The sequence below is a fragment of the Paramormyrops kingsleyae genome, chromosome 7 (assembly GCF_048594095.1).
Source record: "Paramormyrops kingsleyae isolate MSU_618 chromosome 7, PKINGS_0.4, whole genome shotgun sequence".
Taxonomy (NCBI): Eukaryota; Metazoa; Chordata; class Actinopteri; order Osteoglossiformes; family Mormyridae; genus Paramormyrops; species Paramormyrops kingsleyae.
In genome coordinates this window covers 36,375,421-36,394,468 of record NC_132803.1, presented here as the reverse complement: position 1 = coordinate 36,394,468, position 19,048 = coordinate 36,375,421, and the positions used below count along the sequence as shown (strand labels likewise).

Genomic DNA, 19,048 nt, shown 5'->3' with positions numbered 1-19,048 from the left:
ATTTATTCATTTATTGTGTAGAGCAGTGGAGTGGATTAAACTTGGAAAAAATAACTAAAACATGGTCCAATTAAATTTTACTGTCAAGTAGAACATTTTGACTGATTTAATTGTAAACAATAACATATCTTGGGCAGTGACCTTTCTTACACTTATGGTTGTACATTAAAATGTGTCATTTATAAATCTACATGCCTGTGATCTTCATTTGTAGCGATTAGACTCGACACATTTCGCAAGATGCCTCCTCCACTTTCAATAATTGCAAGGGTGTTGGTTTGACTTCGGTATGTTAGTGTGCTGACTAAAAAGGCCAGAGCACCCTCCACAGCACATATATCAGCTTTGTTTTCAGTGCAATGTGCTGACAAGTTCCAAAGGGCACTTAGAACACTCTTTAGTGTTGATTCCTTGAGGAGAAAAGGAAGAAGATTATTCAATTTTCCATCCTTTTTAAGAGGACATTCCTACACAGAAACATCAAAACCAATCGATCAATTCTACAAGCTCTACAAAACCAAATTTTAATTAAACTTTAAAGAGCAAACAAGACTAAATTAAACCTGGGTGTAACCATATTAAGGATGCACACATTCACAAAGATATTTGATTTTTTGAGATTCACCTTCTTAACATCCAGCGCACATTCCATGAGAGCCTTCACACTGCCAACCTCACGGAGTGTCTTCTTACTGTTGACGTCAGCGCGCCAGGACAAATTCCTCAGAACACTGGCGATCACCTAAGTAAATAAAGTGAAGGGTTTGGAGGTGTCCACTTCAAACGCATTCACTGTAAACTCTTGGGCAGAGTGTGCATTTGCCGAGGGGCTACAGGCCATGTATCTACAGTAAGGCTGCACGATTTATCGATTTCAAACCGAAATCGCGATTTGAAACAACGCGATTAGCAAGTCGCAAAAATCACGATTTAGGATATACATTATACAACACATCGGACCCAGGTTTTAAAACTGCTGTGAGAATAGTTTTACAAATTCATGCCATGCTCCCTGTGTGACAGTCATTCTCAGCAATCATAAGCACCATGGTTCTCACATGCCACTCATGCTCACCAATCAGAAGTGGCCGAAGGCGGCGTATAGGCCCATAAACAGCAAACACGTGAAACCCAAGGAAAATGTTACATTCGCGGTGCAGAAAAATACTGATTCCGCTAATGAGCTATAAGTGAATTGCCTTCCTATTTCATGGTCCGAGATTGTTTCAGAAAGGTCCTATCATCAATAGAACCGGCGAGCTCCTTTTAAACACCAGCTGCAATATACTTCAGCGTATCATACCTTTGGTTTTTGTTGATAGGCATTAGTATACCACTAACCCATCAAAACAAAGAGACAGTCAGTAATTCTCACAGCAGCGGAATCGGTGACCTCCAAAAAAGCCGTAAAACCCACAATACAGTCATGTATATGTCATATGTTTTTGTGCTTATTAAATTTAATAATAAATAATAATACAATAATAAAATAACATAAATACTAAAAGAATAGATTGCTTTAATCGCTATTACAGTTGGGTATGGGCACGCGGTCTTATTTAGAAAACATACAAAAAGAGGCGCATATAATGTTTAATCATTCGTTTTGTATTTTATCCAAGTAAAGCAAAGGAATGATAAGCTGCTTCATTCGAAAACTGCATTTTTCTTCTCATTTAAAATAAAATGCAGGGTTGGCAACTTTGGTCAGCTGCATGGAGTGAGATTTTCTGTTTTCTGTTCTGCACACATATTTACATGTATGTAAGTTTTATTACATTGTAAATAGTCTGTAGGGTTTGCAAACTGCCGTAACGTTTTTGATGCAGCTAATTTTAAGTTCAGAATGGAATATAGATTTGCCGTAAGATTTCTTGCGTGAGAGTCTGAGTTTGCAACCATGAACATGTACATTTTTTGTTTCACCTGAATTGATTTGTATAGAAAATAACTGTATACAGTTGTTAAAAAGCGGAAACTTTGACCAACATGAAATCACCAATAAACAACTTATATTTATTCAACATTTTATAAAATGCATACTACGTTAAAAAAAAAATCCAGCTTTACGGTTTCAGGACAGAACAGCCACTCTGTTATGAATATTACGGTTTTTTGAGTGTTATTAGTGTTAATAACAGCAGCTAACAACACAATAGCGCAAACAAAAGGGCTGCATACACCGAAGTAGTTCTTGCTTGTTCATTGGCGTGGGAAAAGGCGGTTCTAGTGTTATTAGGATCGTAATAAGCGTTACCTACAAGATCGCTATTTTTCTTTATGCTGCAATTGTTTTCATTATTACTTTAACTTGACACATCACATCTTTAAATTCTCATCCTTGCATTAGAATATAGACCAGTTAATATTGATGGTGGTATCTCATGTTACGTCATATGTTTTAAAATTACTACACACTGAATATTGAACTGAAGCTTGACATAAAAAAAATTTAATGGCAAATCAAATTGTAATCGCAATTTGTCAAAAAAAATCACGATTCGATATTTTCCCCAAATCGTGCAGCCCTAATCTACAGTACGCAGCTACTGCACCTGCTGTAAATCTTCACTGTCAGATTTCAACTGGGCCACCATTGCCCTCATGCAGCCTTTCATGGAGCATAGGGTTGCCTGTAAGAGAAAAAAATTAGTATAGGGTGCCTGATTAAATAACAAAAATATATAAAACTACACATTTCTTTAGTGATAAATTTGGTATTTAATAATTCATTTGATATGTTAAATTTTTCATTGTAATATTAAAATATTTTGAGTGTTCGTGGAATTACAATCCACTCAATTGTGTGAGTGGAAGGTATTTATTGATTTTTCCTAATTTTCCTCATAGTGTCTATAGTTGGCTGCAGTCAAGCTTAACATTTCCACCTTGTCATGATGAAATATCCAATATCCAAGAATATTAACATAGTTTTTGAATGCAATATCCCTTGAACAATTGCTATCTTTGCCAACTGTAAGTTAATCATATTTTCATCAAATGCTCACTTTAGCTAAAAATGTCATACCTTTCGTTGTATATTTTTTGCATAATAAAACAAATGTGCATTTCATTACAAAATTTTTCATGCAGATTTGTAATGCGTCACAATGTTACATTGTAACAAATGGCAATCTAATCCACTGTGACCAAATCATAGGTGTACTGACAAATGCACATATCCGCACACACACGTGTATACACACACACACACACAATTGCCAGACTGCCATAGCTGTACATCAAGCACACACTGTCGATAAAACTATCGTGGATGTTGCAGAGCGCAGTATCCAAGTGAAGTTCACGCACCGCGATGAAATAATTTTTTTGGTCCAGGTCCAGGACAGAACATATGTTGGTACAGTGATAGCCAAATTATATCTGCTGAACAACGTGCATGAAGCTGGAGAAGTCTGTTTGGGATAATGTGAGCTGATACCTATCGGAATAACATAAGATGTTTGAACAGTATGAGTAGGTGTGTGTGACTGCACTGAAAGAGCTGTTCTTCCTCTGGACAAAAGACCAACCATCACGTGATTAGTCTAGTTCAAGAGTGTGCCGTAAGGCAAAGCCAGTAAAGTCCAATTCAAACTTTGAAACTGCGTTATACAAGGAGAGAATATCAGATTTCAAAAACTGGTTTTTATGACATTTTTGATCATGCATTCTGATAACAATTAGCATCCTAATAAATAAATTTTTAATAATATTTAACTAAATTAATATTCAGGTGTATATTCTGGTATTTAAGAACATATAGCATAACAGCATATCTGCGGCATTAAATCATTATTTGAAAGGCTGAAATACTTGTAATTGGGAAGTTATGAGGTCTCAAAGACACCCTATACAGAGACAGGCCCATGTGGGTGGTTAAGGATCAGAGCATGTGAGCGGAGCGTGAGCGAGGAGCGGAGCGGGCGGAATTTGGTCAGAGCGCGGAGCGGGTTTTCTAATTAAGGCTGGAGCGGTCGCTTTGTCTCGCTCCAATTTCGCTCCGATACGGCTCACACTACAATTCTGAGGCGTGCCCAAATCTACCCAGAATTCATCTGTACAATTATCAAGACTGTTACACAAATTGGCCGAGATGGAATTCGCAAAGTATTTCACAAAGAAAACTGATAAATCATACAAGTGTACTATTCTTATCAAACGTTTAGATGACAAGAATGTACAGCAAGAACAACAATGTGGTGAAACTGTTTCAGTGAGTAAAGATTCACTTTTCTCAGAAACTTGTGTGCTACGCGAACAAGCGGAAGCCAGAGCAAAACGCGTGCAAGTTTTATATGGTTGTAGCATATCAAGTCTATAAAGTAAATTAAAGTATAAAAGCCTATCAAGTAAATATTGGTAATAAATATTGCTTAAAAATAAATAGCCTATTTTCTGTTCTGACTGGCAATGTTGCCGTTGCTCATATTTCTTTATGACATAAGGCTTCGGTTTAAGGTGACATTTGTTAGGCATGCAGATTATTTGTTCCTCTTTTAAATTGGAGCGAGCGTGGAGCGATTTGACTGGAGCGGGAGGACATTTTAGTGGAGCGAGGAGCGGTGTTGAGCGGAGCGGCTTAGTGCGAATTAGAGCGGAGGAGCGGGCGGAGCCAACAGCCTCGTGAGCGAGGAGCGGAAATTCTCACCGCTCTACTCCGCTCACATGCTCTGTTAAGGATTAAATGAGAAATACTTGTAGAAAACTTTTGGAAGATGCACCTTATTGGCCACATCTCCAAACGTAAGGTTCGTGAGGGCCATTCCTGCGTATCTTCTCAGAGTCACACTGTAGTGGTCACTTGTCAGCCCATATATCTCACAGTCCACCTGCAGTAATTCCCCAATCGCCTGGAGGGCACCTAGAAAGCAACCAGAGTGAAGAAGTTCTCACCATCTCTTTTCAGCAAGTCTGAATATCTAATTTTTAAATGATGTAAGATGTATTTGTCCACACATTAAATAACTGGATAATTATATAATATCCAAAGAACACAAAGGTGTTTACTGAAGAGCTGTGTTTTACTGTTACATCGTTTGCCTTGCATGCACTTAATGAATCATGAATGCTCACCGAGCTCGTTCATGGCATGCCTGTGCTCCTCGTCGAAGGAGAGCTTCATGAGAACACAAACGGCAGGGCAGATTTGATGCTCCACTGGCGAGGGCACTGGTGTCAGGAGGAAAGCAAAATTAGCAGGGCTTGCAGACTCAAGTGTCAGACAAAGACCCAAAAACAAACACACTGGCTGACTAGTGGCATCCAAACATCAAGAGGACCCACTGGGGTTTTGGTCCTGGTCAACACCGCGCTCGTGGACCTGCTGCCATTCCCAGCATGTCTCGCAGTAGGCCCGGATCTGCTCCAGGAGGTGCAGTACGCGGATCTCCCTGCGGCCGCGCTTGTCATCCGGCTGCGAGTGGATGATGTTGTGCAGGGCGGCGCTGGCCCGGGCACGCGCCTCCTTGCTGCCTCGTGAGTTTCCCAGTAGTACAGAGTCCTTGTCGTTGCCGTGGAGCAATTGGATGAGCAGTGGCAGGCAGCCCGACTGGCGCATGGCGATGCAACTGTCCTGAGAACTGGACATGGCCAGCAAGGTGCGAGACATGTCATCCTTGTCGTGAGTGCCTAACATGGATAAAAGGGAGTAGACCATCTCCACCTACAGACAGACAAGGGACAGGTTTATGTGACCCAGTTCTGCTGGGTGAGAATGGAGGCAAAGAGTACACACAGGGATCACACACTCTATACCAGTGTTTCTCAATCCAGTCCGCGGGGACCCCAGACAGTCCACATTTCTGCTCCCTCCCAGGGGTTTCGGCATTCTTCATTGCTTGATTGTTTGGTTCAGTTGTGCTAAGAAGGAGCAAAAATGTAGACTGTCTGGTGGTCATGCAGCTGCATGAACTACTTATACAACTGCAGAAAACAATTTTATTCACAGGGATGTCCGTGAATAAATTTTGCTATAATATTTTTATTCCGTTATAGGAAACAAAACCTGCTATGTTTATGATAGCTCCTTTTCAATATTATATACCAAATGTTTTTTTTAAGTGTAAAGTTTACTACTGCTGTTTTTGCATGAGCTCTGCATGCAAGACAGTAATAATGATTCTCGTCTTTGCTGTTGGACTCATGCACAGTGCAGTATTTGTGAGAATGAGTGTGGAGAAGAAAAGCAAATAAGACCTGGTCACCAAAAGCCATTTGTCTTCCACTGTACAGAAATATTCTGGATTCCACAGTAATGATATTGAGCAAAAGTACTGAGAGAATGCACTGTGTCAGCATAATTCATGGCATCACCAACTTACATGACAGACACTACTGGTAGAAAGTTCTATTTGGCTATAGCTTATTCTGGGTAAATTTTCAACTTTTTTTTTTATAAATACTGCAGCAATTTCCAATTTTGTGCAGCCCTAGATAAAAACAATATTTTGTTTCTGTGCAATATTTATTTTTTCTGTTTTTCCAACAGCCCATTTTTAAACTTTGCAAAATATCACATTTAAAGAGAGCAGCTTTAAGGAAACTCCAAATAAAGACAGTAATGTGTAAAATTTGTGAAAATGTGATGTGGCGATATGGGGTCTGTAATCCTTGGTTACCTTGGTACCCAGGTGACTGGTCAGTCTGCGTGGGACAGAGTAACTACCAGCACAGCTCATGTCACTGGCTGCCTCGTAGTCCAAGCGGCCATCTGAAGCCTTAAAAAGGAAAGCAAATGCACAGTGCACTTTGTAATGTAGAAACTGGCTAATTTAGTACAGCTCTGGAATACTGATCTCGTTTAACACCCAAAAATGTTATAATACAATTACATGTAGCATTTCATATTTAAGTATGTGCAAAAGCATTCATGAGGCATACTGATTAAAAATGCATTGTCTCAAGTAAAATGTATTCCACATGTGTATTCCACATGTGTATTCCACATTCAACAGAAATTCTGATGTGAAACTGGAGACAAATCATTTGTGTCAATGCTTCAAGCTTCTCCTGAGACGACATGTTCATAAATATGACAAATCCTCATGTGTAACAAAGAAGAAATTTACAGGTGAAAATGCTTAGCCTTAAAGAAAGGAACTGCGTCATCCCTACAACAGCAGAACAGAGGCAGCCGTTCTGTGCGATGCTTCCTAACCACGACTAATCTGGGGGCAGGAAAGGGGTTAGGTGCCAATGACAGGAAAAACTCATTGGGGGAGGAGAGTTGTGTTAGAATGAAGGCCATGATCGACCAAGGGGGCGGGGGATCATTCTTCTACCTGGCTGCACCCCGGCGGGGCCAAGGTAGGCTCCGCAGATGCCTGTGCTCCCTGGCCAGGTCTGTCACAGTCAAGGGGGGCTGGTTTATCATTGTTCGGCATCATTACCTAGAGGGGTACAATAATAAAGTAGACAACTCATCAGTATATAAGGGGGGGCAGTTGGCCTCCTGCACAGCACCTCTAACAATTTCATTGTAATCCTGAAGGCTTTAAAACTTCAGAGATTACAAGGCATCACCAAAAACAGGAGCCAAAAATGCACAGATGGGCTTGATTGTTGAACTTTATCATGTTCAATATCCCTATACCAGGTAATTTAATGCTTATCATCATCATAGATGTGGGAATATAAATACCAAAGAATAATACAGGGTTAAGTACATCTTCTGTTTTGGAAATAGCAGTATGACTGGGGAAACTCAGAATTAGGAACATGGAGCCTAAAGCGTGGGCTTCAGTATTATATAAGAAGCTCCAGAGCCTACTGTCATCTTCCGAGGGCAGAACCTCAACCCAACTGAGGTGGATCCACTTTAGGGGGCGCGTACCTCAGAGTCTGTGGGCTGAGCATGGAGATGCTGTCGAATACGAAGTATGTCCTTCTCTATCTGCTGAATCCGTGTGATTCTGCTCTGTAATGCAAATTCCAATAAACAGATGAGGATGTTGGAAAATGAAACACAGAACCTTTTAAATAGGACATTAGTCATTTAATAACTGGCAACTAAAGTCAGAAATTACTTAATAGTGAACATTGTGTCCAAGAAAAATAAGAGGAACTACTTCATTTCACATCCACCAATGGCCATTGGCACCAGGTAATAAATACAACATGACGGATTCTATTGCAGGGACCGCAGATGGATACGACGGTAAAAGCAGACCTGTGCCCGCTTCTCCATGTCCTGACAGGTACCCAGCTGTTCCTCCATGGCGGCCCGTATCTTTCGGGCGTCGTACTCAAGCTGCCGGCGAGTCATGTCCGTCTGCAGAGAAAACTGCATACGGGCAGAGGGTGGACACATGTCCGCTAAGAACGATGACCTCTGACCGAGTAGAGACTCTAAAGCTTTCTGTCCTTCACAGCATTACTCCTAGCATGTACCTGGCTACCCGTCCGGGCCAGACGCCTCCCAACAGCTGACCTCCTCAACCTTGCTGCTACTTGTTGTGTTCTCCTTGCCCGATAATATGGGCATGACCAGTGCATTTCTTAACTAAAATGTTCATATAGATTTCATATAGACCATCATGTGGTGCGTCTGCTCACATTCTCCATGAGGGGCAGGCTGTCGATCCTCTTGGTGAGGTTCTGCAGCTGTGTGTAGTACCAATCCTTCTCCGCTTCCTCTTTCTCTAGCTCGCTCATCAGTAAGGACCTAAGCAGATAAAAATAACCCCAATTCGAAACCAACACAAGAGAAGCACCGATGGACAGCACTTCCACTTTCCACTGCTGCTTCCCAGAATAATATGCTGAGATGAGCTTTATTCGATTACTGGCTGGTGGTTTTTGTTTGCCTATAACCTGCTCGTATTTTACGCGTGCCTATTCAGAGTGCCAGCCCTGTGAATAATGCAGTTTGCACACAGATGACTGATCTTTGACTGCAGTGTTCCAGTCTTTGTGTGATGATTCATGGAGGTCATAATTTCAGCTGTCCGTAATGATCAGTCACTCAGAAGGAGAAAAAATCCAAAGAGCAGGAGTACAGAACATTTTTCCATGCAGTTTACGCCATATTATCAATAATGGGATATTTCAGTTAAGAGTCTGAGATTTTATCAGTTATATTTGTGCTTTGGGTAACAGCAAGTGTTCAGTTTAGGGCTGCAGCCATTGATTATTTTAGTAATCGAGTATTCTATTGATTATTCCATTGATTAATTGAGTAATCAGATATGAAATACTTTTGTCTTATTAAAGAGAAATAGTAACTATTCAAAAAAGAAAAAATAGACAGGTCTCTTAAAATAAACAACTCATGGGTTTCCTTTTTAGGAACATTTTAATGATTGAACAACTGACAAAATAACTAAACCCTTTTAGTGCATTTATGTACATTTTTGTTTTGTGGGTGTTTTTAAAGGTATACATATATCTCAAACTAAGACATAAATTAAAATGGCCTTTACTCTATGTATTCTTGTACATTTATAGGAGGCAAAAAAAAATCTGACAGGATTGTATCTCTTGGATGAGGTAGGAATGGTGTGTGCATGTTCATGCGTGTGTAAGTGAATGTGAGTGAGTGTGTTTAAGTGTGTTAGAGAATGAGTGTGTGTGTAAGCCCAATTAATCCAAATCTGCAAAATAATATCAATAAAGCCTCGAAATAGATCTAGTTGAGAACACCCCATGCTCCCCTTTAGACTCACCCCTGCTTCCTGCAGGTATCACTGTGACAAAGTGTGACGGCTGTGGCCGCCTGCTGCAAGTTGCCAAATTTAAATATTGTGTCAAACTAAGCTAACAGTTTATCTGCATACAAACAGCTTCTATTTTAACTTGTATAGCTTTACTGTAGCCTTGCTGCTGTGGAAGACAAACGGCAGTGAATGGGAGCAGCTGAAAACATTGCTTTTCTTCACCTTTCAACTTGTTGAACAGCTGGTTTGATTAAGGACTCTCGCCAGCTCTTTACCAGTAAAGGTGTGGCAGTTAGTGCGATTACAAGCACTGCTGTTGTTTTCCTTCACTCCACCTGAGTTCATCATCTCTGTAACGGAACCGTCTCTTTGCTGTTAGTGTATAGACAGGCTCCAACTCCATGTTAAACAAACTATGACAGCATCATTTTCACTGCTGTTGTGTTATCAGTGTTTTTGTTGAGGAAAAATAGGGGCTGGTTGGACTTAATCTTGTTATACTTTTTTTATTCACACATATGCCCATAAATATGTTTCTATCGCAGGTCTATTTTTAGCCGCAAATGTGAGTGAAACGCTTGGGCTTACTTTGTATTGGTTCCACTTTGTCGACTGGATGTATAGACTGGGTGCTTTCTGTTGAGATGTTGAATCATTGAAGTTGTGCTATTGTGGTAAGCTAATTCGGTTTTACAATGGACACACTACAGTATTTTCGCTTTTCATTTGTTTGAAGTGGTCCCAAACTTTAGACATTTTTAGTCTTTTTCTCTGACTTTCCTCGTTATTTTCCCTGTCTTCCTCCATTGCACCATCAAATCAAACCTGCTACACGTAATGCAGCATAAGCACACTGTGCGACAGTAGTAATCCTCTGAATGAAACACGGTGATCACTAAGCAGTACATAGTCGTGCAGATTACACGAAGCACCGAAGCAAAGAATTTGCATCGGGGATTTTTTGTAATCGAGTTATTCGAGTTACTTGATGAATCGTTGCAGCCGTAGTTCAGTTCATAAAGAACATACAAAAGTAGCCTGCATACTGGTTCAGCCTGCACAATTAATAGCAAAAAACGTGATTTCGATTCACAACTCTATGTCATTTCTAAATTACAACGATTCTTCTGCATTGTATTACATCAGCTGGATCAAAACAAGCATTTCTACGTTTCCCCAGAGAGTCTGAAGTGTCCCATAATTCTGTACTCTCTTTAAAGGGTGCTTTTCTACCGCAACGGGGAGTGTACTTTTGGTACAAGAAAATACCAAAAAACGGTTCTTCAAAGTGTTTTCCAGTGTCGTAAAAACTGGTACCGGCACTGAATGACATTACAACGCCAGGGCTGTGGAGTCGGTAGATAAATGCTCCGACTCCGACTCCTCAGTTTCTAAATCTTCCGACTCCGACTCCCCGACTCCGACTCCTCTGTATGTATATACTATGCTAATGTAATTTCTACATCCATTGAAGGAAAGGAAGGCAACATACATGTCATTTCACCACAGAACTACTGACTAGGAAGCCAACACTCTACTATAATGCCAGATTAAAGACAAACACAATGAAAACAAGGTTTCAAGGGTAGCGCATAGTGAAGGGGAGCCGACGGAGCTGAGAACACACCAGGTGATTTTTCAGGCGTTTGACGCGTGATGACTCGTTGAACGGCCGAAAAATCGGCAGTGCATCTGTAAATGTATGGGGGGCTTTAGGCTAGGTTCACAGTTCCCTGTAACAGTGGAACACGACACAATGGAAAGCGGTGCCGCACCTTACCTGTGCATTACATCCCATATAGTGACGCATACAGTCAATGAAAAGCATGCTTCATGGTTACTTGACATGTTCGTTTTGTGGTAACATTATGCACTGCATGCATTGGGCTTTATTCTTACAGCAGAGAAGTAGTTCATTATGACTGTTTGTGAATTGGGACATTTCAACTTACTTTTTTAATTCCCATTTAAATTTAGTAGGAGTCGGAGTCGGTTAACTTTTTGCCGACTCCGACTCCAGGTACCCAAAATTGTCTCCGACTCCGACTCCGACTCCACAGCCCTGTACAACGCAAGGCGCGGCATCTTGCACTGAATTCTAAAAATGGCTGTGATATATTATAGGGCAGGACAATGAGCAATATTAATACCAACATCACATGTTATGCACATGCAATTCTTACATCGCTAGTCAGCTAGATTAAGATCAGGCTTTTTCTTACTTTAAATTGTATACAGACATTATAGCGCAGGGAGTTTAGGTTTTGCTAAAACACTTTTAATCTGCCATTGGGAAAAAAACTTGCATGAGCACTGCATGCGTTCTAAGACGATCATAATCATTTTCATCCTCGCAGTTTAAATCACTCCTAGATGGGTTTGTGAGAAATTTATTTTCATTTTATAAATACACCAATACTTATAATAAAATCACATTGCAATATGTGGAAATTTTCCAATATCGTGCTCACTTAGTATATTTCTTTTTAAACTTTCCTGATCTCTGGTTCTTCCGACCAGATCGCAGTTAAAGCTAGGGTCCCCTTCATTTGTCCACGCATCCATTATAATTATTAATATTTTTTTATTATTTACCTTGTTCATTGTTATTTCTGAGTTTGCAACTGTTTTCAAAACCGTAGTTGTATTGCATTTCAGGGACAGGCTATTTGCATATCCAATCAACAGAGAAACAGTTTCAAGTCCCACCCCAAAGAACCAAAGTACCAAAAAAGTACCCCAATGGCACTTTTGGTATGGCCGTTCTGGTTACTCTATTTAAAGGCCAGTCGAGCATTTCCTTTTTGTTTTCAGAAGTTGATATGCCCATCCTGGACCAATCACATGTTTGGCAGAATCATGTTTTGTTGTGTTTCCTTTTGCAGTTTAATGAGTGTAATAAGCATTTAAATTTCAGAAAAAAAATGTAAGCAAAGGGTACCCTTGCAAAGGGTATGCACATGACGTCATCATGCAGAATTCACTGTGCTCACGTCCACTGAGTAACAGTTTTAGCGTTCAGATGAATGTTGCGAAAAACAACTAAAATAGGAAAGAGCTGTCATGCGATTGATTGTCCAAACAGATTTAACACGAAAAAGGAGCTATGTTTTTAGACACTGCCAAAAGTATAGGACGTGGATCAGTCATGTATGCCCGATACCCAATCCATGTAATAGGTCTGGATCGACGCCGATACTGATCCGAATATCACATCGGTGCATCTCTAGTTAAAATAATGGCATGCAGGTACAAATCTACCATTATCTGGGCTGACATTAAAATGCTGAAGGACCTAAAGGAATCTGTACGAGAGAGACGGCTCAGAAGCCACCTGCAAGAGGTGGTGCCCTCACCTCTCCTTCTCCAGCTCCTCCAGGTACCCCGCACCCTCCAGCCCTCCATTCAGCACACCCCGCCTGGGGAAGGAGCCAGCAGAGACGGGGCTGCTGTCCCCGGATCTCACAGACACGGCGCCCTCGCATGTGTCGTAGAGACGCGCTGAAGCTTTAGGTCTCAGCTTGACGCTGGGGAAGGTGCTCGGGTCCAAGCTGATCTCTGCAAATACAGACACATCATATTAAGAGCTTCAGTACCAGCCCAAAAGGCTAAAAACACTCCATGTAACAACGCATTATGTAAGAATTAGAGAAAAAAATTATTTTCACCAGAAAATGTGATGACCTGACAAATTATATCATGTGTGATGCATTTGAAAAACAGTTCAATGTGACCTACTGGCATGGCGGATGAGGAGCTGGTACCAATAAAAGGACTCGACATCAGTAGTGTGGCAGTGATTCAGCTATGCCCAGTGAGATATTTCAAAAAGCTAAGTTATCTGTAAACTTTTCCAGCACTATAAAGGGTAAAATGACAAGCCTATTAAATCATCTTAAAAGGGAGGCATCCGACAGAACTTTGTTTAATATTTAAAATAAAGTTTAACTCAGGACTTAATAATCATTTTGAAAGAGGTGCATTTAATGCAATATTGTGCATTAAATGGTGCTTATAGATAAGTCCTTAGGCCTGTTTGTGTCTGGATATTCTCCACAGTACATTTCAAACTTGGGAAGAAAGATCGCAAATCAGATCATGGATTATGATTCAGTGTCAGAAAGACCATATGATATGATATCTTGGGAAAATGACCAACCCCAGAGGTACAGTTCTATTGTTTTTCAAATTTTGGTTATTTGATGAAAATATACCGTACATTTCTATTGCACAGATCAAAAACCAGGACCTTTATGAGGTGCCAAATCTGCACTATGGGGAGAAACACAGTCAAGCTCATCATGCGTCTCTTGTGTGGAGAAGCTATTCAGATGGAAGATGGAAACTGCTGATGCCTAAGCAATGATGGTGAACCTGCACAGCCAACGTATACAAACGCTGCTGCAAGGGTGTAGCACGTCTAACCTGGTGAAGCATCTCTCTCACTCACCCCGATTTATATGAAGAGCTTAAAGATGGTCAGGCATGTGAGATAACAGAAATAAAACACCTGACAGTGATGTAATTTAGCAATTACGCTTCATGTTTCTGTTTACAGCCTAAATACTCACCAGGCAGCCCACAGCTATACATTTCACCAGTCCACATTTTTTGTCCCAGATTAAATATCCATGTTCCTGCTTTTCTCGTTCGCTTCAGAAAAGCGAAAATCCTCTTCAGATCTCTTTTAGTTAGCAAAAACAGGTGCAAACGTAGGTGACAGGTGCAGATGCCTAAGCCTAACACTAACACAAAGCCTAACCCTAAGCCTCCTTCGAACTGCTGCCGAAACAAGCGAAGGGTGACTATACCTTTGAGCCTCTCCAGCAAGTCAATCTGTCCCGAAGAGTCCATGGATTCCTCCTCAATGCTTCCCTGCAGCTGTTTCAGTACCTCCTAGAAGAGAAAAGAGACACACAAAGTGTTAATGTGAGCACTGAGGATGGCTGGCTGGCCTCAGCCTCCTCATGGCACAAATACATGCATGGAGGAGCATCATTATTTTACCAGGAATCCAGAGGCTCCCTTCGCTTTCCCAAAGGACACGGGGCAGGTTACAGGAAGCACAAAAGCACCTAGATACAGTGAACGAGAGGTGCACCGATCCCACTTTTTCAGTACCTATATGATCACGATCCCTGAACAGGAGGGTATGGGCCGACGACAATCAACCCAATACCAGAGCTTAGAACTAGTAAATACAAATGGAAAAAAATGTATGCCAAAAAAGCTTTGTTAATTAGGCTACTAAAAACATACATAACGTAATGTTCTACTTCATTTGGATATCTTGTGTTTTTGAGGCATTTGAAGTTGAATTTGAGTATCTTCCAAGCAAGGATACGCAAGTTGTGAATGCTTAAAATGGCCCACAATTTTTCTCCCAGTGGCAACATCACTTATGAGGGGCTGCTATCTCAATGAAGTGTGTATCAAAAGCTGTAGCAAGTGCACAAAGCAACCCAAGCTAGCCACTCCCAAATCATCTTTTGCTGTTTTTTATATTACTCGCGTTGTCTGGCATAATTGCGTGCACTTTGTTTAGTGTGATTTTCCACTGAATGTTACTTCCACCTCGAAACTTTGTTTTTACAACGATTGCAAATCACTATGTTATAGTTGTTTCAAGCGTAAAACGCTTCCAAATTGCAGGCGATTGTTAGTTTGTTTTGCAAGCATGCAAATCACATTTGCTATCATCACCCTCTTATCTGATGTTCTTGCGCTCCTCGTACGGCAAGGGTATGCACACAATGTCACAGCAGGCGGAAGTCACTGCGCTCACAAACACTGAGTGGCAAAGAGACTGAGTGGCAGCGTTACAGTTAAGCTTGGATGCCGCAAAAAAAATGTATCCAAAATGGGAAAGAGCTGTTGTGTGATTGTACAAATTGATTTAACAAGAAATTGGACCTTTTTACAGACTTCCGAAAACTAAATAAGTATCGGACGTGGATCAATCACATATGGCCAACACCTGATCAGTCTGACTAGGTATGGATTGATGCTGATACTGATCTCAAATATCTACAGTGAACAAATAAACATTAAAAACAGTGAAAAACATTTCACCCATTCGACAAAATATTCAAATCCCCTTAAAATTACATAAATCAACAAGCCTTTATAGATATATATTTTAAACTTTTTGTATAGCGCACAAAGTTATCAATATTGGGGGGGGGGGTTAATTATGAATATAGGTGGGGGGAGATGTAAAGCCCCAATTAATATTAAAAGTGGGCACTGTAAAAGGCAAACTCCAGTCCTGGAGGGCCATAGCCTTGCACATTTTTGGGTTTCCCCTCATTTAACACACCTGATTCAACTCCTTGTGCTAATTACCACACGGCTCTTGAGCTGAATCATTAATGGTGGAACAGGGAAAGAACTAAGCTACACAGGGCTCCGGCCCTCCAGGACTGGAGTTGGGCACCCCTGATTTAGAGGCTTTCATTTCATCAGACTCTTATGACATTATAGGAATAACAGAAACATGGATAAGTGACAATGATGGAGAAGAATATATGGATGGTTACACGTTGTTCCGTAGAAAACGGATAGGCAAGAAGGGAGGTGGAGTTGCAGTATACGTAAAACAAAATTTGCAGGTAAGGGAGCTCATTGATAAAAAATAAAAAGTACAGAAGTTGTGTGGGTAAAACTAGATGAAATAACTGAGGCTGATGTTGTACAAAGCCTAGCTAAAAATAAATAAATCGCAGGGCCCTGATGGCATTTTACCTATAACACCCATATTCAAAAAAGGGGATAGAAGTAATCCAGCAAACTATAGGCCAATCAGTTTTACTTGAACAACCGGAAAAGTAATGGAAGCTATCATCCAAGTGGAAATGGTAGATTACCTGGATTCAAATAACATTCTGAGGGATAGCCAACATGTATTTAGGAGAGGTAGGTCCTGTTTACCTAATCTACTTGAGTTCTTTGTAGAAGCTACAAGAGAAATTGATCACAAAAAGGCCTACGACGTGATCTACTTAGATTTCCAGAAGGCCTTTGATGTTGTCCCCCACAAACGGTTCTTGCTAAAGCTCATAGCTGCAAGGATTTTAGGAAATGTAGCAGTTTAGACTGAAAACTGGTTTGAACAGACAGGAAGCAGCGGGTAATTATTAGAGGCACAATGTCGCAGTGGGCCTGCGGTCATTGTAGGGTACCGCAGGGTTAAATTTTAGGACCATTATTGTTCCTAATTTATATTAATGACATTGACAGCAATACATACAGTAAACTGGTTAAATTTACAGATGACACCAAGTTGGGTGGTGTAGCAGATACTGATCTAGCAGCAGAGAGGCTACAACGGGATCTGGATTTAATTAGCGACTGGGCTGATACCTGGCAGATGAAATTTAACATAGATAAATGTAAGGTAATCCATGCAGGGAGCAGAAATATAAAGTACAGATATTTTATGGGTTCCACTGAAATAAAGGTAGCTGATTACGAGAAAGATCTCGGTGTGTATGTTGATGCTTCCATGTCCCACTCTCGCCAGTGTGGGGAAGTAACAAAAAAGGCCAATAGAATGTTGGGTTACATCTCTGGGTGTAGTCAAGGGAAGTGATGCTACGATTATATAATTCCTTTATAAGACTCCACCTAGAATATTGTGTGCAGGTTTGGTCACCATACCTTAAGAAGGACATTGCTGCCTTGGAAAAGGCTCAATGTAGGGCTACAAGAATAATTCATTGTCCTAGAGGAATGTCTTATGAGCAGTGTTAATTTTGACAGCAAATTTTTATTTAGTTTTAGTCATAGTCTTTTGACTAAAATATAATTTAGTTTGTCATAATTTAGTCATCTAAATTATTTTAGCTTTAGTCTAGTTTTAGTTGACTAAATATCATGAGATTTCAGTCGAGTAAAACTACAGTTGATTTAGTCGACTAAAATTAAAAGTGTAATTTTTTAAGTTTCCTATTGATGCCAGTAAGTCATTATGTTCACCAAGATAAAATGAAACCAATGTTAAGAGATGGTATTAAGGTCTGACTGTGCAATACACAGACACAGAGTTCACTCTTATTTGAAACACAAACTTATGTTTATTTACTTGGAAACGAAGTACTGTAAAATCAGTAGTGCCATTAGTGCAAAAATAAATTGCGAAATCATTTTTTAGTTATCGTCTCATTTTAGTCTGAAAATAAAGGTTGTTGACGATAACTATGATGAAAATTTTTCTTCAACAAAATTAACACTGCTTATCAGGAGAGGTTAGCTGAGCTGAATTTGTTCAGCCTCGCACAAAGGAGATTAAGGGGGGACATAATCCAGGTATATAAGATTCTAGGTCTCAATGGTGTTCAGCCAAATGGCTATTGCAATATTAGTTTAAGTACTAGAACTCGTAGCCATAAGTGGAAATTAGCGGGAGAAGATTTTAAAATGAATTTGAGGAAGCACTTCTTTACAGAGCTGTGGAGTCGGTAGATAAATGCTCCGACTCCAACTCCTCAGTTTCTAAATCTTCCGACTCCGACTCCCTGACTCCGACTCCTCTGTATGTATATACTATGCTAATGTATTTTCTACATCCATTGAAGGAAAGGAAGGCAACATACATGTCATTTCACCACAGAACTACTGGCTAGGAAGCAAACACTCTACTATAATGCCAGATTAAAGACAAACAAGGATTTTGCCACCGACCGATGTGCGTGTACAATCGCAGCAATTGATTGGCGGCCGCAGATTGCGGGTGTCCACATGGACGGGCAGATCCAGCTTGCCGAAAATCTCGACCACCGCCCCCATCCAAAGTAATGTGATGCCTCTGTCTGCTGCAGTGGCTGTCTCCTCTGTCAGCCAGCCGGAAATTTAGTGCATTGTGTCACTCACCGGCCAGCTGAACAGCAGAACGAGCCTCTGCTGGAGACAGGTAGGGAGATCTGTGTTCTCGGCTCCTTCGACCCCCTTCACTAGCGCATAGCGAAGGGGAGCCGACGGAGCTGAGAACACACCAGATGATTTTTCAGGCGCTTGACGCGTGATGACTCGTTGAGCGGCCGAAAAATCGGCAGTGCATCTGTAAATGTATGGGGGGCTTTAGGCTAGGTTCACAGTTCCCTGTAACAGTGGAACACGACACAATGGAAAGCGGTGCCGCATCTTACCTGTGCATTACATCCCATATAGTGACGCAAACAGTCAATGAAAAGCATGCTTCATGGTTACTTGACATGTTCGTTTTGTGGTAACATTATGCACTGCATGCATTGGGCTTTATTCTTACAGCAGAGAAGTAGTTCATTATGACTGTTTGTGAATTGGGACATTTCAGCTTACTTTTTTAATTCCCATTTAAATTTAGTAGGAGTCGGAGTCGGTTAACTTTTTGCCGACTCCGACTCCAGGTACCC

General features: G+C 40.7%; 1 protein-coding gene across 7 annotated transcripts in view; it reads right to left on the bottom strand.

The window, feature by feature from the left end:
• Window positions 1-19,048, bottom strand: part of apc (APC regulator of WNT signaling pathway) — a 45,948-nt gene that overhangs the window by 7,323 nt on the left and 19,577 nt on the right. For 5 of the 7 annotated variants that reach the window (XM_023796095.2, XM_023796078.2, XM_023796104.2 and 2 more), the window contains exons 3-15: window positions 14,468-14,552; window positions 13,013-13,214; window positions 8,557-8,665; window positions 8,171-8,284; window positions 7,835-7,918; window positions 7,284-7,391; window positions 6,621-6,719; window positions 5,287-5,665; window positions 5,077-5,172; window positions 4,725-4,864; window positions 2,556-2,633; window positions 626-742; window positions 196-410 (exon numbers count right to left, since the gene is read on the bottom strand). In XM_023796095.2, coding sequence (XP_023651863.2) covers window positions 196-410; window positions 626-742; window positions 2,556-2,633; window positions 4,725-4,864; window positions 5,077-5,172; window positions 5,287-5,665; window positions 6,621-6,719; window positions 7,284-7,391; window positions 7,835-7,918; window positions 8,171-8,284; window positions 8,557-8,665; window positions 13,013-13,214; window positions 14,468-14,552 — 1,826 coding nt within the window. Of the gene's footprint in view, window positions 1-195; window positions 411-625; window positions 743-2,555; window positions 2,634-4,724; window positions 4,865-5,076; window positions 5,173-5,286; window positions 5,666-5,757; window positions 5,863-6,620; window positions 6,720-7,283; window positions 7,392-7,834; window positions 7,919-8,170; window positions 8,285-8,556; window positions 8,666-13,012; window positions 13,215-14,467; window positions 14,553-19,048 lie in introns of those variants that run through there. The other 2 variants (XM_072714887.1, XM_072714886.1) reach the window with 2 other exon arrangements.